The 23,240-nt window shown below is 43.7% G+C and overlaps 1 protein-coding gene across 1 annotated transcript; it reads right to left on the reverse strand.

Moving 5' to 3' along the window:
• Positions 1–5,897: 5,897 nt before the first annotated feature.
• fez1 (fasciculation and elongation protein zeta 1 (zygin I)) lies at positions 5,898–21,378 on the reverse strand. Its single transcript, XM_068721366.1, has 10 exons — positions 21,105–21,378; positions 17,200–17,551; positions 14,085–14,172; positions 12,421–12,507; positions 11,611–11,776; positions 10,076–10,389; positions 9,450–9,530; positions 7,222–7,297; positions 7,063–7,128; positions 5,898–6,882 (listed from the first exon to the last, which is right to left on the reverse strand). The coding sequence occupies exons 2-10, from the start codon at positions 17,520–17,522 to the stop codon at positions 6,866–6,868; spliced, it is 1,218 nt and encodes a 405-aa protein (XP_068577467.1). The 5' UTR covers positions 17,523–17,551; positions 21,105–21,378; the 3' UTR covers positions 5,898–6,865.
• Between the last annotated feature and the right edge of the window lie 1,862 nt (positions 21,379–23,240).

A 23,240-nucleotide genomic window follows, 5' to 3' on the forward strand; every position in this document is an offset into this window, starting at 1 on the left:
ATCTTCCAACATTCCACTGATCCTAGGCTACCCTTGGCTCCGTCGACACAGCCCCCACATCGACTGGGCCACAGGGGCCATCCTCGGTTGGAAGAACTCCTGCCACCAGGTCTGCCTTAAAGAGGCCTCCGTACCCCAGCAGACAATGCACTCCAGTTCCTGTCCTGACTTGTCCGGAGTTCCTGCCGAGTACCATGACTTCCGGGAGGTGTTCAGTAAGGCTAAGGCGACTTCATTGCCCCCTCATCGGCCTTATGACTGTTCCATTGACCTGATGCCTGGCACTTCACCTCCCAAGGGGCGTCTGTACTCCCTGTCTGGTCCTGAACGGGAGTTCATGGAGTCTTACATAAATGACTCCCTGGCTGCCGGTATTATCCGACCTTCCTCGTCTCCTGCTGGGGCAGGATTCTTCTTTGTGGAGAAGAAGGACAAGACACTGCGCCCCTGCATTGATTACCGGGGACTTAACGACATCACCGTAAAGAACCGGTACCCTCTTCCCCTCATCTCCTCAGCCTTTGAGTTACTTCAAGGGGCCATGACCTTCACCAAGCTCGACCTCCGTAATGCCTACCACCTTGTCCGCATCCGAGAGGGGGATGAATGGAAGACTGCTTTTAACACGCCCACCGGACATTATGAATATTTGGTGATGCCATTCGGCCTCACCAATGCCCCGGCAGTCTTCCAGGCCTTGGTCAACGACATCCTCAGAGACATGATCAACAAGTATGTTTTCGTCTATTTAGACGACATCCTCATTTTCTCCAAGTCCCGCGAAGAGCATATCCACCATGTCCAGACGGTCCTCCAACGCCTGCTGGAGAACTCCCTTTTCGTGAAGGCCGAAAAGTGTGAGTTTCACACACAGTCGGTGTCATTCCTGGGTTACATTGTGACCCCGGGTCACCTGGAGATGGATCCTGCCAAGGTGGACGCAGTTAGGTGTTGGCCAGTCCCTGAAACCCGTAAGAAGCTGCAGCAGTTCCTGGGCTTTGCCAATTTTTACAGGCGCTTCATTCGCAACTATAGCTCCATCGCTGCCCCTCTCACAGCCCTGACATCCTCCAAGACTTCCTTCCGATGGTCTCATCCTGCAGATACGGCCTTTCAGACCCTGAGGGACCGCTTCAGTTCTGCGCCGATCCTCCAAGTCCCCGACGCCGAACGGCAGTTCGTCGTGGAGGTGGATGCATCTGACATGGGTGTAGGGGCTGTGCTGTCCCAGCGAGCAGCCAGTGACCAGAAGCTCCACCCATGTGCCTTTTTCTCTCGGCGTCTTTCCCCAGCCGAGAGAAATTATGACATTGGTAATCGGGAGCTCCTAGCTGTTAAACTGGCCCTGGAGGAGTGGCGGCACTGGCTAGAGGGAACCAAGGAGCCCTTCCTGGTTTGGACGGACCACAAGAACCTGGAGTACATCCGAACCACGAAGAGACTCAACTCTCGACAGGCACGATGGGCCCTCTTCTTCACCAGGTTTAATTTCACCCTCTCCTACAGACCCGGCTCCCGCAACGTCAAACCTGACGCTCTGTCGCGTCAGTTCCAGAGGGAGGATGATGGCGCCAATGCTCCTGACACCATCCTTCCGTCCCCGTGTGTTGTGGCATCCCTGACTTGGGAAATTGAGGAGAGAGTGAGAGCTGCCACAGAGGGTCAGCCTGGTCCGAGTGCATGCCCTACTGGTTGCTTGTTCGTGCCTGCAGCTCTGAGGTCGGATGTACTCCAGTGGGCCCATGGTTCAAGGTTGACCTGCCATCCTGGGATCCAGAGAACCCGGGACGTCCTTCTACAACGTTTCTGGTGGCCCACGTTACAGGAGGACACCCGGGAGTATGTCAGAGCCTGCCAGACCTGCAACCAGAACAAACCATCGCGCCAAGCCCCATCCGGCCTTCTGCAGCCTCTCCCGGTGCCACATCGCCCCTGGTCCCACATTTCAGTGGACTTTGTGACAGGCCTGCCACCATCGGATGGGAAGACGGCCATCCTTACCATTGTGGACCGCTTCTCTAAGATGGCCCACTTTGTGTCCTTGCCTAAGCTCCCGTCAGCTAAAGAGACAGCCCAGCTGCTCCTCAACCATGTCTTTCGCCTTCATGGGATTCCTGTTGACGTGGTCTCGGACAGAGGGCCCCAGTTTTCATCAGTGTTCTGGCGGGAGTTCTGCAGCCTCTTGGGAGCCACCGCCAGTCTGTCATCCGGGTACCACCCTCAATCTAATGGCCAGACTGAGAGGATGAACCAGGAGATGGAGACGGCCCTCCGGTGTATGGTTTCACAGAACCCATCGTCTTGGTCCCAGCATCTGTTGTGGGTGGAATATGCCCACAACACCCTGACCAGCTCCGCCACAGGTTTGTCTCCTTTCCAGTGTGCCTACGGTTACCAGCCTCCTCTCTTCCCAGCCCTGGAAGGGGAAGCCTCTTGCCCTTCAGTTCAAGCCTTCATCCGTCGCTGTCGTCGGACCTGGGGCCGTGCTAGGGCCTCCCTCCTGAAGGCGGCAGACCGGTACTCCTCAGCAGCCAACCGTCGTCGCTCTCAAGCTCCAGAGTACCAGGTGGGCCAGAAGGTTTGGCTCTCCACCCGTGACCTTCCCTTGCGTGTGGAATCCAACAAGCTGGCTCCCAAGTTTGTCGGGCCCTTCGCCATCGAGAAGGTCATCAGCCCGGTGGCAGTCCGGCTCAAGCTCCCTCGGTCTATGCGAGTGCACCCGACATTCCATGTGTCCAAGGTCAAGCCGGTCAGCGAGAGCCCGCTGGTGCCTGCTGCTCCACCCCCACCCCCCCCTCGCCTCATTGAAGGGGGACTCATCTATGCAGTGCGCCGCATCATCCGCTCTCGCTGACGTGGAAGGGGCTGCCAGTACCTCGTCGACTGGGAGGGCTACGGTCCGGAGGAAAGATCCTGGGTTCCTGCTCAACACATTGTGGACCGGGGTCTCATCCGAGACTTTCACCAGCAACATCCGGACCAGCCCTCCCTCAGCAACATCGGCAGGGGCCGTCGCCATAGGACACCTGCTGCTGGGCCTTCCACTGCCCCGGACCAGTGGGAGGACTCCCTGTCTGAGGAGGAGGCAGTGGACCCGCCGGCGAACTCGCCTTCCTCACAGCCTGAGGATGGAGAGTTCTCGGGTTCTCCCGAGTTTTAGCCCGCCTTCCAATTCCCCCTCCTCCCACCCTGGTTCCTTGGGCTTGTTTTGGGGACGTCAGGGGCCGTCCCTTGAAGGGGGGGTTCTGTCACAGTTCAGTCATCCAGCCATCAGTAATTTTCCATTGATCCTGCCTCTGCCCCACTCAACCTGTCAGCCACGCCCACCTCGTCAGTTCACTCCACTCACCTGTGCACACAGCTGCCTCTCATCACATGCAATCAGCCCAGCATATAGTCACCAGCTCCACACTCACTCCTTTGCCAGATTGTTCTTTGCCATGCGAGTCTTTCCAGCATTCTCCTGCCTGTCTTCCCGGTACCGACCTCGCCTGTCCCTGATTCCCTGCTTCATCTGCCTCCTGGTTATTCGACCTAGCCTTCCGTCCCTGACCAAGAACTTTGCCTCTCCTCTCCTGATTCCTGTTTGCCGGTTTCTAAACCGTTTGCCTGTCTGCCGGAGTCTAAGTAAAACGTTGAACTTTCTACCTCTGTCTTCTGAGTCCTTTGTACTGCAATTGGGTCCATACACCACCCGTTACAGGCTTTTTATTTTGTTATTCTGACCACATTCATGTCACACTGTGGATTTATAACAGAAACAGATATGTGTATACTGATGGAGGTCGTGCCGTCTATACTGCTGTATGGTCATTACACTGGAGCATATGTCTGTGCACACCAGAACAAGTCTCAAATTAATCATTTGAGACTTGATGAAGGTAGAGCATCCTTCAGACGCTTCTGTTTGACAGAGCGTCACAGTAGCTGGATCCTGTTTGTATCGTTTTTGTTCTGCATTAAAACAACACAAGGAGTACTTACTGCAGAGTCTTTAGAGCTACAGTGTTTCTACATGTGGATGGGTCATTTAAAACAAAAGTCTACATTATGAACATAAAAATGTATTCAAGACACACCTTTATTTTTATACAGTGATGAGGTATAAGAGCACATGAGCTAAAGAAGATGAACTGTCGGACCATGACGGATTGTACTGCAGACAGCAGCAGGCCTAAACTGTGGACATTGATGTGCAGTGTGCACGTGTATCCTCCATATTTATGTTCATGGAAAACGCTTTGTATGACATTTTCAATTAAAAGAGAAATGATGAGTTGTGTGTTGGTGTTTTTCAACACAGCTTCATTTGCCACACACAAATGATTCATTCATATTCTGTGTAACATCGTTTGATAATAATGTATTTTCTGATAGACATTATAATGCACAACATCATCAACCGTGGTGTAAAATCAAATATTTAGTAGCATTTTAAGTTGTTACAGTCTATTGAAATGTAACTATCCTAATTCATTTTAACTTCTCATAGTATATTAAACGTATTCAGGTCGTCCTGAGATTTAAATTGAACCACCAGAGGGCAGCACATTGACCATTTAAGAGAAGTGGTACCCACACTCATCTGAACCCTCTTCAGCACTGGTCCTGAAGCAGCAGACCTTAATCCCCTCCTATTTAACTTGCTGGACAAAACAAACCAAATGTGTGTGCATGGGTCTCTGAAGAAGCACCACTGATAGTTTAAAGATATTGTTATTATCTAATTATCTTATCTTATATATTTAATTTCTATATATATTCCAAAACTGTGATTTTTGCTTCAAGGCAACGTTGTGTTTGTTAGGAGGTGTATTATGATGTAAAGTGTCTTCATGATGTACTGTGACGACAACGGACACATCTGGTCTCAACCTGAACCTGAACCTGAACCTGAACCTGACTGAGCCGAGGACTTGAGCTTCACGCAGCGACGGCACGGAAAATGGATCCACCGTCCGACATGAGAGTCCTGTAGGTTTCATCAACACACAGACATCACAATAATTATAGTTTAAAGCACTCATAAGTATTCATAACGCTACAGCAACAACTACAACAGTGAAGCATTTTATAATGACTTATAAGGTCAAGTATCATAACACTTCATGATTGTTGGTCACTTGTTATTAGTAGGGATCATAGTGTATTATAATTCCCATAGTTGTAATACATTATACTATTTTTACAGTCATAATGTGATTATTTGCTTTTCGTAGAGTGGAAATGAATTTCATGTTTTGTGTTGTTCCTGCAGTGATTAAAGTAATGACCACTTAGAGTAACTTAAAATCATATAAGTATAATTATAACAGTGATGATGATGCATTATGAAAAGATTATAATGTATTGCAACTATGACAATTATAATACGATAAGATCCTTGCAGTGAATGACACTTGACCTTATAAGTCATTCAAAGACGCTCTATAATGCGTCATTATTATTGTTATAAAGCATTATGAATATTCATGAGTGCTAATAACTTATGCGGTGATAAAAGCAGATTATAAAACATTATAAGCATGTTTATAAAGCATTATAGATATTTGCCTTGTAGAATACATTCTTAAGAATATTTCCAAATGACTCGATTATGATTTTAAAAGTACTGAATATAAAAGGGACTGTATAAATGATTCAAACGTATTTTAAACTGTATGTTGCAAGGACGCTCCAGAAATGATTTTTTTCTTGGAGTTCTTATAAGATGAAAGGATCTTGTCGGGGGTATGGTGACTTTTTAGATACATTATGAGAAATATTCTTTTCCCCAGAAAACCTCCTTCATGCAGTGGAGTTAGCCCGATCTCCATGAAAAGCTGCTGGTCTTCTTCATCAGCTCATCAGTGTCGATGATGTAAAGAGTGAAGACAGAAGGAAGCAGATGCAGTCACTGCTAGGGTAGAATGTTTATTAGAATTTGCAATTAGCGATGTAACATTCACCTACATGGCGCAAAAGGAAGTCATAAATATGCTAATATGCAAATATGCACGCCTTAATTGACATGAGCTCATCTCATCAGGGGATGACATATCCAAGGAGAAGTCAGTGGTACACCTCCACGTGGCTGAACAGGGCAGAATGGCACAGTGAACCAAAGTAGAAAATCAGCAACAGAGTTTATATCAAATATTTAGTTACAAATTAAAAGACATTTCAAAAAAGTTAGAAGAGCACTGGATACTCAGAGAGTGAAGCTAAACAAAAAGGAAATAAGAAGCTTTATAATGCACTGCGCTGCACCCGTAATAGTTGTCCACATGGAGCTACAGTACTAAGTTGGCAGAAAAAGGTGCATGGCTTTTGTATTCAAATGAGTTTTCATCTGAAACAATACAGGGAGATGATCACGTGTGGATGCATTCATTTTACAGTTATACACTTATGAATCAATGAATACGACAACAGAACCCAGTGGTTAGGAGGTCAGTTCATGAATAGGTGTCAAGACTTGGCAACGTTGAGATTCTGTTAGAGGAAACAAAGAAAAGAGAGTGTAACGCATAGAAAAGAATGCAGCGATAAAGTCGTATCCCTGTACCAAAGTGGTGTTGTGATATTTATAAGCATGTCATGCTCCGTTAGTGAAGTCCTTTTTAAAAGTGGGAGAGGCCGTCCCACTTGTTTGACTATTCGAATGGCGGCCATTTTGGGTCTGGCCTGAGCTTGGTGTGCGGGAGGAGAGAGGGTGAGCTCAGCGAAAGGCAGTGGTCATAGTTGAGGTGAGTACAATGATGTCGATGGTGAGGATCCACGGTTGATAATGGTAAAAGATGGGAGGTCATGCAGCTCGGGGCCCAAGGTGAGGAGGGTTGGAAAAGAGATCTCCGTCACACGTGGCCCCTGGCCTAGCGGTGCTTTAGGTAGGACACAAGACTGGAGAGGAACAACAGAGGAACGCTGCATTACAGTATGGTCATCTCTGAGTGGACTATTGCCTTGTAAATTCAGTTATTGCAAAATTGAACTTCCTCATTCTGCTACAAGAATCATTACATTAAAGTAACTTTATTATATCTTGTCCAGTAGAGACTTAAGCTCCTGTTGTTGTTTCACCTTTCAATATGTAGTCGGTTAGCAGTGTAGGCACCTTCTCACTGTCCTCCTTCATGGCATAAAGAACTAAAAGGAAGAAAAACAAGATAAATCAACTCCTTTCAGCCAGTAATTGTTAGGATTCACCCTCGATACAAACACTCTGGGCTGCACACTTACTCTTTGTGAGCATCTGCAGGTCGTCAACAGATGGAGGGGAAGCTTTCTTCTCGTATGGAATAACTGTGTTTAGATACTGAAAACAGAGAGGGTCAATGTTCAGCGATGTCGACACAGTACTAGTGAGATCAGAGAGATGAAAAGATCCACTGCAGTCTCATATCTGTCAGTTCAATATACAGCTGGAGCCAGGAGATGTTAAGGCTAACTTAGCTTAGCTTTCAGACTGGAAATGGGGAAACAGCCTGTCTTCTGTTCTGACGTTAAAATATGTCACCTATGAACTGAGCTTATGAACTCTCCTTCACTTCAGAGGTTCAGTACCAGGCACAGTCCTTTTCTCAGTGTTTATGCTAAGCTAAGCTAATTGTAAGTGAATATGTAAATGAATTTCCCAAACGATTCCTGGCAGTCTGTACACTGAAAACAATTAAGCCTTTAACAGTGACTGAGAGGTTAAAGGCACATTCATGAACCCCGACTCCAAAATACTAAGCACAGTATTTAAACCTGCTATCACTCCCAAACGTATTGTTTGGTCTTTTAAAGCTATAGTGGGTTATGTATTTTAGAAACCTTTTTTGCTTATATTTGTTGAAATTATATCCCAACAACAATCCATAAATCCAATGCTCTGACAAAAAAAGAAACAACATCTTGAGTTGACGACACTGGGCTGGGTTTTTAGCAGTGGTGGGCCGTCAGGGCCAGCTAAGCCTTCTCTGCTGGCCTAAACAGAATCACAAAGTTATAGCTATTTTATAATTTAATAATTTTTCACAAATACACTACAAGTATTATAATTTTTTTCCCATTAGCTCATTTTCTCATTGCACAGCTCCTGTCTTCCTCAGTTGCTCTGCTTCCAGTGCAGCTTGTTTTAAGTAGAGCTCTTATCCAATCAGATTCAGCCTCTATTTCTCTATGTAAGGAGAGAGGCCCGAGGTCCGAGATTTTGAGTCTTTACATCTGCAGTAGCGTTTCTACTGTGTTCATTTGTCTATCGTGTCGTTTTTAGGAATAATAAGAATGGCTCGTGCTCTAGCTGCAGTGTAGCTGGATTGATTTGTTGCTTTGTTGTCATATAAATATATGTGACTGGTTCTTGTGAGTTTTTCTTGTCATTGTGTTAATTACATTGATTTGGACTATATGCATTGTCCGTTAATTACGAAGCATCCCGTCATGCGCGGGGTTATTGTCCGGACAATTGAATCCGTTTGAGCTGTTGTTTTGCCGCTAAGCTAGTTAGCTTAGACCCCCTGAAGACACGCGAGGTGCCGCAGCCTCAGCTGTTTTTTGTTATTGTTCCGGGTTCAGAGGTCACAAAGCCTGTTGTCTGTTACGTGAGCACAGTCCACCAAAAACATTATATTTACCACAATTTAAGCTTCTACATTTTCCAAATGCTCTAGTATTGTTCAAACGTATTGTTCGATTCTTAAGCCTCGTACCGAACGGTTTAATACGAATATGTGTATTGTTACGCTCCTACAAACAAATAACCATAGCTGTGGCGCCATAATGAGCTTATTAGGAGATGGCTCAAGTCTAGTAGGACAGCACAGAAGGCCCAGGTATAAAATGCACGGTCCGCCACTGGTTTTTAGGATGGATTGTGATCTAGCGTAAACTACTAAATCTAAGTTATAGCTTGCTGTAAAATGATGCTGCTTTGTTTACAGCCCTCAAAGACTTGAGCAAAAACAGACTTGCTGTATATATTCAATAACAATCACATGAAAAACAAAAACTGCTGAATTCATTTCTAAGTCAAGCCCAAAAACAGGGACATTTCTTGCAGTGCATATTGCTAACACTATCAACAGAGATCACATTACGTAGAGTAGACCAACCATCGCTCTGTGTGACCTCATTGGACTGGTGGTGTACACATACTACAGCACAGCTGCTACAGCTGTAAATGAATTACACTGCAGCTGTCATGTACACCCTGAGTGATAACCTCACTATATTCAAGTAGTACTACTATACAGTAGCAGTTTATTATATATATCTTCAGTTTGTCATGGAGGTACGTGTTTCTTTAAAACTGCAACCACATTTTCAGATACATACAGCTGTTATTAATAAATGACCTGCATAAGTTATTCAGGTGAATCATCTGTGGGCATGTGTTTTTTGACTATCTTCATCATGTTTAGTGATTGTTGGCGTCTAACCATTATGATCGCATTACATGATGAATGTTTGACCTTTGACCTCACCTGTTTCTCATTCCCCGTGCTTCCAAACGTCTGTCTGATGCCCGTCTGCAGGATGTTAGACAGTCCCTCCATGCTGAAACGCTGCCGGTCACAACCAGGAAACATTAATACCACGTACTAATTGTCACCTCCTTCATTTGTTTACAGTACAGAGCTCGCACAAACACAACATCACGGTGAGATGCTATTTGCTTTATTGTTTATCTTGCATCTGCATCATTTAGCCATCTGTATATTCATATTACTTTAGTCATGCGGCCTCAGGTACCCAGCAGTCACCACATAAAAACACTGCTGCTGCAATGCATGGCGGGAAAATCCATTAGACAGACTGGACCGGGCTGTTACTGTATGCAGACCGATCACTTTAGGATCTTTCCTGGAAGATACTTAAGAGGCTAATGGTCCTGAGATCCATTATGCTAACAGTCAGGGGGGGGAGAGTACCGTGGTTTCACCTTTTTCTAATTTAACTCAGTGAAAACCACAGTGCACATTTGTACAACACCATAGGTGTGGCATAGTTAACATTGATGAGAGCAAAATTCTGTGTGAATGGACTTAAAGTAAACACACTGACATCATATCAATAATTCAAAGGTGTGTAAAGCCTCCCTGCCTCTCACCTTGACAGGCATGCTCCCTGTCTTCTCCGCGGTGCCCGTAGAGGCGGTGTTCCCTCCGTTCACAGGTGCCGGCACCCCCCCCTGCAGGCTCAGGGCCTTGTCCCGGCGTCTGCGTTTGCTGCTGTCCCGTTGCTCCTTCTGCCTGTTCTGCACCTCCATCAGGGCCGTAATGAACGTGTTCTTCACCTCTTTCTCGAACTCCAGCTCCTCACGCCGAGCCAGCTGACTGACCAGCTCCTCTGAGTACTCCAGGATGGCGGCCTCTACCCTTTGCAGCAGTTCGACAAGTGCTGAGCTGGGCATCAGGCTCAGGCCTGCAGAGAAGATGGGCGGGGTCTAAATCATTGGAACTGTAGTTTGGTACAAAAGTGCCAAAGTAATATTTAGGCAGACTCGAGCAGGACTTACTACCAACACTATTTGGTCTCTCTGACACTGTGGCATTATCATTCATTTACAAAAAAGACCAAGAAAGGCGGTAACAGCTGCTTCACATGAGTCATTCCAAACTCTTTGTTGTCTTTTTGTCACATATTATATGTTCATCATGTGGGCAGTTCATTCACAGGGTGATTTTAATGTTGCAGATTGTTTCATTTGAATCATTTGTAAAGGCTTGTTTGATAAGGAAACGATTTGAGCTTTATCTCATGACCCCATGGAGGATCCCAGTTCTCAGGTTGAGAACCACTGACATTATCAGGTAATAACTCATGCCACTTAATCAAAATTGGAACTTGTATTATTATTAAAATGGTTACATTAATTTGAAATACCTTTACAGTTCATATACAGTAGCCTACAGTACAGACTACACAATAGGTTCAGTGGACAGTTTGACTCTACGGTCTTTGCTGATCAAGATTTATCTATTCATTTTTTTAAATCAAGCCAGTTGTGTGTTAGAATGAAAACAATCTATTTCGTCTACATTTTGGGATTTGTTGCATTTTTAAGTAACAAGCAAGCTATATTTCTATTTATAATAATTGTAAATACAATTAACATTCTCTCTCTCTCTGTCTCTCTCTCTCTCTCCCCCTCTCTCTCTCTCTCTCTCTATATATATATATATATATATATATATATATATATATATACACATATATATATATAATCATCCTTACGATTGGTTTACTGAAGTAACCACGACTACTGATGCATCACCTTCAATCTCTACCCAACTGTAAGATTTGGACGCTGAATATGAGATTGAAGATGGATATACCGTATATTGCCATCCCTGACCATGCTTGACCATTGTCCATGCACTCATCATAACTAGTGGATCTTCTATAAACAGGGATGCCTATGGCTTCTCTGTTAGCTGGGGTCTTAACTTGTAACCTAAAGGCTTGGCCAGAAAAGATTCACTTTCACATCAGCAACTCTAAAAGGAGCAATGTTCACCTCCCAGACCAGCTGAGGAAATTAACAAATTCATTCATTAACTCATTAACTGCTGCCCTCGTGTCAGTTAGCAAGTTGCATTAATTCACATTTTATTAAAAACAGTAGCATGGATTCTTTTTGACCTTCATAGGAGCAGTTGTTGTTGGAGGCCTGTGACAGCTGCCTGATCTCCTCCAGCAGGGAGGGGTTGGTTCTGGAGGAGCAGTGGCTGCTCTCCTCTTCATCCTCCTCCTCAGTTTCGCCGGGATCCGGAGAGTTCTCCATCATCTCGACTATCTCCTCAATGACCTGGTAGAGAGAGAGAGAGAAAGAGAGATGGATGGATACAGGGAGACAGGTGAATGGACAGGAAAGAGATTAGGAGACACACATCCATAAGCATCCATTTGTCAGTAGAGTGTGGTCTCCTGTATAAGTGTCCATATCAAACTTAAATCCATTATTGATGTCTACTCAGAGGCAGACTTGGATTTAGGCGTCTGTCTATGTCCTGTACCAGCACGATTAAAGAGCAGTCCGACATGCCACGCTCTCACAGGACATGAAGAGCACCTCTTTAAAAAGTATGCAGGCGGAAAAGACCAAATCGAAATGGGAACACCACATCTAGCAATGCAACATTTGTGTCTGGGTTTCCTCAGGGATTCCTGGTCCTTCCCTTTCTCCTTTTGTTACGCTAACGTTCTATTTGTCCAGCAGCAATGCCAAGAAGAGACGCTTTCTTTCACTGTGTGATGGACAAACCGTTTTTCGTGCCTTCGTCTCCAGCCGTCTAGATTACCAGAACTCCTTATCCTGCTGCCCCAGAAATCAATGAACTTGATTCTCATGTCACACCCTGGCTTCTTTTTCCTCATTATCAAAAACAGGACACTCAAACTGCTGCTTGATCTCATACACACACACACACACACACACACACACACACACACCTGATCAGCTGTGATGAGAGGCTCTTCCTTCAGGCAGTTGGCATTGTCATTCTTCTCATTCATCTCCTCCTCCTCTTTTTCGTGGATCTTCAGAATATGAGAAGAAACATGTGAACAACAAACGGATTGGCTATGACAGCGTGTCTTACGAAGAAAATGAGGCTATCAAGAGTCATAAATGGCCAATCTGCTTTGGACTAATAAACTAAATCCACAATCAATTTCCAAACAAACTGCGCCGGGAAGGAGAGATCAGTCATGCTCATTTGAAAGTCTTATGCTTTAATATTTGAAAGGTTTTACATTATTTAGTATCACTTTAAAAAACTATTTCATATTCCATTTGTAAAAGTGTTTCAATAGTTTATATCTTATTTATTAATTCTTTTTAAAATATGACTTTCATGCAGTGTGATGTGAAGCAATCTGTGACATTGGCTTTAGGGACGGCAATGTCCATCTGCTGGTCCAGACGGGAACATTCATGGTTCCCAGATGTTGTATCCTAATGACTTTGAGAAAGGCTTGACCTGACCACAGAATGTACAAGTAGTCACCGTGATGTCACCCATTGGTTTGTGGACTACGGTTTTAAAACCTTGAGTTTAGCTTTTCGGCTGTCGTCATCTTGGTATTTTGCAACCAGAAGTGGCACGAGAGGGTGGAGCTAAGTACAACCGAACACTGAATAAGAGACTTTTAGACCGAAATGTTACAATTAAGTTTAATGAACTGAAACACGTATTGAAGAAGACTTGAAACTAGAGATTGAGACAATAAACTCATGTTTACAATGTTTACTGAGGGTAATAAATCAAGAGAGAAGTAGAGTCATTTTCCCATAGACTTCTATACAACCAGAGGATTCGCCCCCTGGTGGACACTAGAGAGAATGCAGCTTTAACACGTGAAGCTTTGGCTTCACTTAAAGAACTGGAGGTGGATACATATTCCTCTAACGACACCAACAACTGAGATTTGGTTCAGACTTTCATGATCCTCTCAGGAGGAATTGAAATCACAATGATCCCTCAATGGTTCATCTCGCGCCATCATCAGGTCAACATTTTAAACATGACATTGTACTCCATCTCAAAGATGACGCATATCAAAACTCTGGTATACACTTCCTGTCTCCAAAGTGGTCGTTGGTATGAGTGTGTTCGCCTCTCTCTCAAAGTGTGCGCAGGCCTGTTTTGGTATAATCTTTTTGATTGAGAGAGAATATCAACCACTCAATTGAAGGCAGGATCTGAGCACCATGATGCATTCTCACAAGAACCCTCTGGGGCTGAAACGTCTACTCTGGCCTTGACCAGCCCAAACATGGCCTTGACTGCTAAGTGCCTGCTGTCCAGCCTGTGTGGGACTCACTGCCAATTAAGGGAGGGGAGAAAGAGGGAGGCCTCTGCTGGATGGCAGACCAGTCAAGGTTTGGCAAGCATGTCTTTAAGAGTCAGCATGAGATCAAGCCTCAGACAGAATGAACCAGCCATATACTCTGTTTCACCTCAAATGAAAAATAATGCTACTTGTGGTTAAAAAAGAAATGTGGCTAAAAGGTAATACCCAAATGAAATTCTTCTTTCCAAAACTAAAAAGAAAGCTATGATTAGGCTAGCAGCAGATCTAAACCAAATAGAAAGATGTGATGTGACACATACCTCCTGCTCAGAGAGATTGCCGTTGAGTCCCTCTGAGTCGGTGCCGTCCCAGGTGGAGATGTAGTTGTCAGTTAGAGCATCCCACACACTGCAAAGCAATATACAGTCACAAACAAGCACACATGTAAGCAAGGTCAATATAAAAAAAAAAAACACGTATCAAGACCCTATTTTGGCCTCAACTCTAAAGGACTGAAGCTGGTGCATCCACACATGCTGTAGTGATATAGTTATATAAGAGCATTAGGCCACAGTTTGGTGTGTTGTTTCATCTCCCTGGTTATAAGGAGGTCTACTCAGTCCTGTTTTCAGCAGCCTGCAACATAGTCAATATTTCAAGGTGGCAAGTCAATGATGGTGGTCAATACGCAGAGCTGGAAGCTGCAGAGGAACAATGCACAACAGAAAGAAACAGCTTACTACTCAGTAAAAGGTATCCTTAGCAGAGATTTAGATAAGGCTCCTCACATCATTGTGCCAGTGGACTCTGACTGCAACCCGGAGCGAGCGTCTGTCCGAGGACGAATGACACAAAATGGGAGAGAAGTCTCCTTTGTGTTTTTTTTCCTCCTCCGCTAAGAGGCTGGCTCAGGCCCGCTGCCCTGCTCCCAGTGACACTGCCCACACCCGGACGCACACTGGACACCATTCAGCCAACCGCTGACCTCACCAGCCATGCCTGCATGTCATTACAGCGTGCACCGGCACATAAACAGGGTCAACGTTTCAATACACTTTACTCTGAGATGAAAAGGAAGCAATAACAGCCCTCTGAGGCCAATTTGTAATTTGTGATCTTGGGCTATACAAAAATAAATTGAATTGAATTGAACAAATGTTGTCCAGAATGGAAATAAAATGAATCTTATGAAACATTTCCCTGTCAGAGAATTGGAATTTTGTAATTGTTCCATTTTGCTTTCCTTAATTATTATGTCAATGTGTAACTTTACAGCAGTTTGTATGGGACACTGCTATAAAATAAACCCAGTTCACACAAAGAAAACATATCCTACATTGACCAAATGATTTCAAAGCTGCTGCAGATTGCACATGTAGTTCTTAACTTTTATCATGTTGAATAAAATACCACCGCTGATAAAATAGTGAAACTAGAATAAAAAATATGAACTAACGGTAGAAAAGTCATTACAACGGAGTAAAACTTTATTCAACAGTTCTGGACATATTGAGAAAACGTCACTTTCTTTCCAAGAGTTAGATAAGAAGATTTTGTTTGCTTAACATGTAGCTAAAGACAGTTAGCTTAGCTTAGCATAAAAACAGGAAATGGTGGGAAAGTTGCTTGGTCAGTCCAAAGCTAAACACATCTGCTTACTTGTGAAATTAAAACGTGTGGTTTTATAGCCGGTTATACAAGACTATTTCATGGCTGGATGTTTTTATCTTTGGACAGAGCCAGGTTAGCTGTCCCCGTTTCTAGTCTTTATGCTAAGCTACAATAACAGGCCGGCTGTCGCTGTTTTTACTGTGTAAGGAACGATAATGAAATTGGTCTTTTCATCTAACTGAGTATATTTCAAACATATAATTTTTGAAACTGAAAACGTTAAATAAAATGTCATCTTGTAAAAAGACATTTTCAAACAATCAAATCAGTAATCACCACTAACTAACCACAACAACACACAGAGCTCATGCAGCATGCATAACACACAAACGTGTTTGGTCATGGTGGCCAGCAGGAACTGGAACTCCATGTTACAAAGCTGTCCTGCTGGATTTCTTGGCCCTCCGCAACTGAAGAGAAATCAGCAACCGGGGATTAGGCCAAAATGTGTGACAGACTGTTTTCAAACAGCAGATTTACATTTTTGCTGATTATCTGTGTAGGTCTGTAAGAGTCTTTAAATCAGACTAGATATTTAACACAACACACGTCGTCCATGTTATGATCATGTTGATTATGTTACATCAGAACGGTCTTAGTTTCTATTAATAGCTGCTTGAGGTGAATACATATCTAGTGACTGAGACTCACTTGATTTGAAATCACATCATGGATCATGACAATTGTTATGAACAGGGAGGAACAATGAGTCATTGTTAATGACAGGAGTTGTTATGTTTGACTGGGACTAATCAGTGCCTCAACAAATCAGTGTCCATGGCTCGGTCATAACATGCAGATTACTGTAGTCCTGCAGCACTCACGTGGTCTGTGCTCAGTAATCAGTCAAAGCTCTAGTCATCAATACAAAGTCATTTTAAAAGCAATTTAATTGTGTTTGACGAATCATGTGATACCCATCCGACAAGCTCTCCTCTTACACCTACTGTCGGGCTATTTTTAGCACGATTCACATCCCCATAGCGTGAAGACGTGTGTGTCTCCGCCTCAGAGCCTGCTAGCGAGAGGAGGAGGAGGAGGATCTGGCAGTCAGCTGGTGGAGAGGCAGAGACAGAGACACACCAACAGAGCCAAAGCTAACTGAGGCGTACGCCGCTGCACATTGAATAATTCAGCATGACCGTGGAGCCGGGGAGGGTAGGGTCATGCTGCTGATTGACCGGGTCGTGCTAAGCCACTGTTTTGGGACTCGAGGGTGTGTTGTGCATGGTATTGATGGCAGCATAATTCCTATGTTAGTGTGTAATTAACACAAAAGGCTGGAGGAATAGTCCCAGCTGTGGTATTGTATGATGTCTCTATATTTGTGCTCATTTTGATCACTTTATTTTGTTCCCGGCTGCATCACAAAGCCCAAAAGCAACCAAATGTTGGTATGTTGTTGAAAAGTTCAAATATTCAAATAGAATACAGTAAACAAAAGTTATAAATTCAATTATCTTTGGTCTGTAAGGCAACAGAGCTAAGGATTATGTTTCTGATAAATCTAAAAATGATTTTAGATATTTACTGCACATATATACAATGTTGGAACATACTGATAGATACTGTTTGTATTGTTGTATTGATGCAAATGCTTTTTGATTAACTAGAAGTGCCAGTTCAGGTCAGACTGAGCATCATCAGATCAATTAAGACCTCAGTTATGCACATTGAAGCCTTCAAAATACATATTAACATACTGACAAATGCCACAAAATACAATGACTATTTTGACAAACAACATCAACTGTGGCCACTCACTCTTCATCCTGCAGCCTCTCCTCATCCTCCTGGTTGTGCGACTGGTTGCGTATGGGCGCCAGGACCTCCGTCTTGGTGTTGTAATTATGGAAGCATACGTTGAGCTTCTCGTCGAACTCGTTCACCAGATCCTCCATCGACTTGAAACTCATCATCTCAGAGAAGTTCTCCAGCTCTGAGAAGTCCTCGCGGGTGATAGAGGCCATGGGGATGGTGGTGGTGGAGTAAGAGGTGTGTTTGAGCACCGGGTGGTCCAGCTCATCCATGCGGCAGGGCCGGAGGTCCTCAAACTCCTCATCCAAACACACGAGAGGGGCTTCCATAGTGTCCCCCGTCTGTTAATCTCTGAGCCCTGCACAGAGAGAGAGTGGGCATATACTGTAGGGTTTGATGCACTTTTGTTTGCTAAGTCAGCACGGCTTATAAAACTAATGTTTCAAATGTCATCACCAGCTGTTTAATGAGATACTGTTGCAGCCAGGGGAATATACATATGGGCAATACAGAGGCAATGTGGAATAGTGAGGTCCAACAATGCATTTGCTAATCCATCCAAACTATTATGTTAGAAACGCAACTGTGTCCAAGGACAAAACCTTCTTCATCCATGGTTAGCATTTTTGGGTAAAATAGTCAGTAGCAATCTATAACACAATTATATTCTACATAAACTATAAAAACTATTTATAAACTGTAAAGTGAACTATTCAATTAAAGGACTAATTTTATTTTATTTAGGTATTTTTGTCATATTCAGATTGTAGCTAGTTCAGGTGCAAAAAAAAAAAAAAGACTGGCAAGCTGAGCACATCTGCAAGCCGAGCGAGCAGCCATGCCTTATACTAGAAGAAGAAGTACGTGACCGGCACCGCTATAATAGCGTGCACTGGACCGGTTGTACAGACCTAACACCACTGACTTCAGCAGTGTTTTAAAAGGGAAAGATCTGATCAGAAAGAGCTCAGAAGTCCTCATCTGTTAGATCCACCAACATCCACAAGGACTTGTCTGGCGTCTCCTCAATCATGCCTGCCTCACCTCATGTGGAATGGCACCATGTTGTCTACACAAATAGGAGATGGAGGTAGATGTGGCAGAAGGGGACCAGGTCCCAAAGGGGACCGGACCAGTTGGCTTTACTGGTAAACCACAGTAATTAACTACATCTTCTGGGATGTAAACGGATGAGGTCTGGGAACTGTCATAGTGTGGAGATATCACAGTAAGGAGAGTCTTTAGCGCTGCTCAAGTGTTCCTTTCACAGTTTTGATAAATAAATATATACTGTAGATCTCTGGGTGTAAAACCCATTGAAATTTATTGAAAATCTATCTTTCAATAAATTGTGTCATAAATGGAGTCAGATAATTATAATGCTGCTCTGAGAATGATGCTGCTTCAGAGGGATGGACTCATCTTCAGTCTCATTTTAAGTATCAGTTGCAGATGTTAGGGTACTTCCCACAATACATTTTTACATGACAATTTACGCCCCAAAGCACTTTTGGGGTTCTGGGACACACTTCAGAAAATGACATCTAAATATAATTGAAAAGGTATGAAACCTAAATATAGCACCTTACAAAGAGACAGGAAATCAGGAGGTCCATGTTTATTTAGTTTGGATTTGAATGCATCCTTTGTGTATTCATTTTTCAATTATTAGTTTATTTGTGAAACAGCGGGAGTTTACACGTCTACGTAACAGACACACTAACAAAGATTCAGATGAAACAACAACAACAACATTTACAGCATTGACTTTGTTTGTTTAAAGTCTTACAGTTTCTTTCTGATATACTTCTGTGTTAGTGGAGGTATGGAGACGTCTAGTCATGAATGTGTTTAAAATTGGTGGAGCTACATGGTGGAGATATTTAAATGTCAGTGTCAAGAAGATTCTTCTTCTTTAGGATATTGAAATAATGAAATCTTAGTGCACTAAGATTCTTAGTTTGTTCTGTTCAAAAATTTCAGTTAATGAATTGGTGAGAAGCCTTTAATGTATATGTGCAGAGGAGGACTCAGGACTCAAACCATTTTGATGAGTCTGTTTCTTCTTTTTTTCTCTATTTACACTCGTGAAATTGTCGTCTCATGGTCAATTGAATTACCAGTAAAACTAATCCGTATCAGTTCTTGTTGAACTCTTACAAACATGTTTGGGGGAAGAATGGACTTGCTACCTTTAATACTTCAGAAGAAATAGGAAACCTCCTAAAAACCCTGGTCATCATTATAAATATGTTCCACCGCACCTGTGGTAATAACCGACATATTACCACAGTCTGGAGGCATGTTATTGGTAAAGATATTCCTTGTTTCCAAACTTCCCAATTCTTCCCAAAGAGTCTGTGCTTAATGTTTTGATAGATTTCATCTAATTTCATTATGGTTTTATGATAATAGAATATTGATTGTGTATACCGATAAAACAATGCCCTGAAACACTTTTTGCACTTTGCCACTTGAGCCATCTGTAATTGAAAATGAAATGTAAACAGGGTGTAAACCTGCAATATGAAGCGGCATCATTCTTGTGGAGGACTTCATGCTGCAGTCAGACATTTTAGAGAAGTTGTACCTCAGTCAGGTTGTCTGACGCAGCGTAATCACACTAGTGAAGCCTGAACTTGCTCCTCGGTGCTTTGCTGGACCGTGGCCTGGCCTAAGTGGGTGAGTACAGAGGAGCCAATTTAAAAACAAGCTTGTGCAAGCCTCTTCCTCCCACTCAGCAGAGTACTGAGAGTCTGGTCCACGCTCTCCCTACAGCTCCGTCCTCTCCAAACTGCTGTGTTTCCTGTTTTAATTGCGTCTGCTTCATCTTTGTCTTACAGTTTATCTCTAATGTCTCTGCCGAGAAAGTGACTTGCAGCAGAGAAATTAACCATGTCCGTCAATAGATCCAATTAAGGTTATTTGGTCTACTCAAATAAGGAGCGTTAGCGGCAGACACTAACCTTGCCACAGGGACTTTTGGCACCGATGCTTGAACATTTGACAGGGTGAAAAAATGACAAATTGAATTTGCTAACAGCACTTTTCAGTCATGCTGCATCCTGTCTATTTACTGCTCACTCCATTGACTCTGGGACATGTTCTTCTGGCATAAAGAGAAGGTGTGAAATCCCAGCATCCACATTAAAGTGGACAGCAGCATGTTGTTTGAGATGTGCAGGGATTGAATGTGTTCTTTTTGGGATGTGACCTTCACAGCGGAAGGTGGTCCTTGGTGCTCCACGAGCATGCAGGTATAAAAAAAAGAGCCAATCACGAGAGCTCATCAGAGGCCATTTAATGCAACGGAGCCAAAACACTCGGTGGGAGGGGTGACCACAACTACATGACCACACAACACATCCAACACCAATTCCACTGCAGATTTGGAAAGCATTGATGACACCGTCATGCTGGTCATATGCAGAAAGTCCATTTATTTAATTCTGAATCAAGAATCTTATTTGTACGAGAACAACGTCAACACATTTACGAGCGCTATTTAAATGAATCAACTGTGCATCATGAATATGAAATGAAATTATTGTTCACATCTAGTATGACCCCTGCTTACAAAATCATATTTGTATTGAAAATGCCTGAGGAATCATTCTGTCCCAACTAATATAACTGAAGCAGATTCCAATTCAAATCATTGTTCTGGCCGCCATAGCAGAAATGGAAATCAAGCAAGTGCATGTCATCAGCTCATCAGAGGGAGAAAAGAGAAGAGAGGAGAGTGGGGGAGGGAGAGAAGAGCAGCGAAGAGCGAGGAAGGAGAGATGGAGGAAACCATGGTTACAAGGCAGGGATGGAGGGAAGACGATGTACAATGAGGAGGACCTCAGGGAGGTCAGGGCTAGAAGAAGGACAGGTGGGGTGATGGGTAGAACAGGAAGGCAGATTACCTGCAGTAGACGTGCCGCTGTTGTTCTGGTTTGGTGTGCCGGCAGGATCTTCTCAGAAGAGGAGAATCTGTACCTAAGCCTCCCTCCGCTGCAAAACCCGCCGATGAGCAGCAGCAGTCACGGTCATTCCAGGGGGAGAGCGAGAGAAACAGAATCAGGGAGGTGAAGATGGTGGTGCGAGCTTCGGTCTGTATCCCTTCCCTCACCCGTTAGCCCACAGCCACCCGTATCTGTCCTCCCACAGCCCGTTGTTTTCCAATCAATAGGCAGCCAGCCCAGCTCACACTGAGGCTGCGCACCGCCAGGCCTCTGACGACATTAGCCCCCCCCCCCCTCCCTTTCTTTCCTCTCTCTCTCCTCTCGTCCTCCCTTTGTCCCTGCCTCCTCCCTCCCTACACACATTAATTCCCCAATATTCATGAGGACAGAAGGAGGGGGTGGGAGGGAGGAGGTTTTGGGGGAAGGAGACGTGTGTGTAACGAGGTGGCACATTGTTTATCGGTCTACCTTTTACATTAGATCCTGATTATATCAGCTGTGCTCATTCTGCCACAGATCAGAATGGAACGACATACCCAGAATGCATTGTTGTGAACCTGTATGTACAACTGCACAGTGACACAATGAATGAAAATCACACTCTGAAGCATTCGAGACAGATACACTTTTAAAAGCTTGCATTTGCCTCCAAAGCCTTTGTCATTATTTCTTTCTTTTTTGAAACAACAAAGCAGAACGTGCCAGAAAACAAACAAACATATAATAAAATTAAGTTTAAGTAAGGATTATTGGACACTACGAGTCAATGTCTTAGATACATGAAGAGAAGATGTGAGTGAGTTTCACTAGAGGCTGACTGCACAGCAGCAAAAGATCACACACTAACACAGAATATTAACTACTGGCACAATTGAAAATATGAAGATAAAAACCACAGTATAGGACAACAATAGAAGACTACATATAAATAAGATGCTAATGACAAAAGCCAAATTATAAAGAACTTGATGCTGACCCCCCCCCCCCAGCCTGTGCTTCAAAATCTGCATAATCCCTGTTTTCAATCTGCGGTCGGTGTTTATACCTCCTGTCTGAAACACATCAGTCACATAATAGTTCACATGTTATTAACACACACACTGAGTGCACTCAGACTGGAACATGTTATAATATGGCTTTCTGTGCGGCCCGGGACATCCACCTCTCAGATGTGAGCACATTTGAGAGATTAAGCATTTTACAGCCTGAGGGGAATAATTGGGAAAATAAACCATTTGTGTCAGTGAGGACTTTGTCACGAAGGGAGCTCTTGAGGAGGACTCGGACGCAGAGTAGAGGTTCAGCTGACAATCTTTTATTTCCAACAAAAATACACAGGGAAATCCCTGGAAACAAAAAACTCCTCCGAAGAGGGATGAATGGGGAAATGCTCTGGCTAAACTAATAGAGCTGGGTAGTATTAAATAACGGGAAGCCAACAAAAACCTCTCTTAGCGAGGAAAGAAGAAAATAACAAAGTAGAACTAAAATGCTCTGATTTAACTCAAAGAGCTGCAAAGTCAAACGGCAAAAGCCAAACCAAAAATCTCTTCTTGAGGAAGGTATTAAACTGCAAGCAAAAATGCTCTGATTTAACTCGAAGAGCTGAATAGTCGAAAAGGCAAAAAACAAAAACAAAATCTCTCTTACCGAGGAAACAAGAAAATAATCAGTCACTAACAAAAAGGCTGTGAAGCAAAAAACGGCACAAGGCCAACCAAGGACTCTATAACAAGGTTCGGAACAGACAAAACTATGACTTGGACTTGATACTCGCATAAGGCAGGTGTGCAAGACGAAAGGACATGACACACTGGCACAGGACAAGGGGAGACGCAGACTATAAGTACACATGAGGGAAGTGGGGGAACAGGTGGACACAATCAGGAATCAGGGAAGACAATCAGACTGGTGACACATGAGGAAGGGCAAGGAACCTGAAACGAGAGGAGAGTTAATTTCCAAAATAAAACAGGAAGTCACAAAGCAAACGTGGAGACAGAACAAAAACCCAGCTTGACATACAGGTGTGACAGACTTTTTCATGATCCAGACTTTTCAGATTTTAATTCAGATTGAAAAATGTGTCTCTACTGG

This window comes from Cebidichthys violaceus, unplaced genomic scaffold, assembly GCF_023349555.1.
Source record: "Cebidichthys violaceus isolate CVI_PGR_0920_01 unplaced genomic scaffold, fCebVio1.0.p SCAF_27, whole genome shotgun sequence".
NCBI lineage: Eukaryota > Metazoa > Chordata > Actinopteri > Perciformes > Stichaeidae > Cebidichthys > Cebidichthys violaceus.

Excerpts from the sequence above, each read along its gene's own strand:
- fez1 (XM_068721366.1), bottom strand. The coding sequence starts at position 17,522 with ATGGAAGCCCCTCTCGTGTGTTTGGATGAGGAGTTTGAGGACCTCCGG. Across the intron at positions 12,508-14,084 it reads GCAATCTCTCTGAGCAGGAG|ATCCACGAAAAAGAGGAGGA; the intron begins GTATGTGTCACA and ends CATATTCTGAAG. Across the intron at positions 7,298-9,449 it reads GCACGGGGAATGAGAAACAG|TATCTAAACACAGTTATTCC; the intron begins GTGAGGTCAAAG and ends CTCTGTTTTCAG.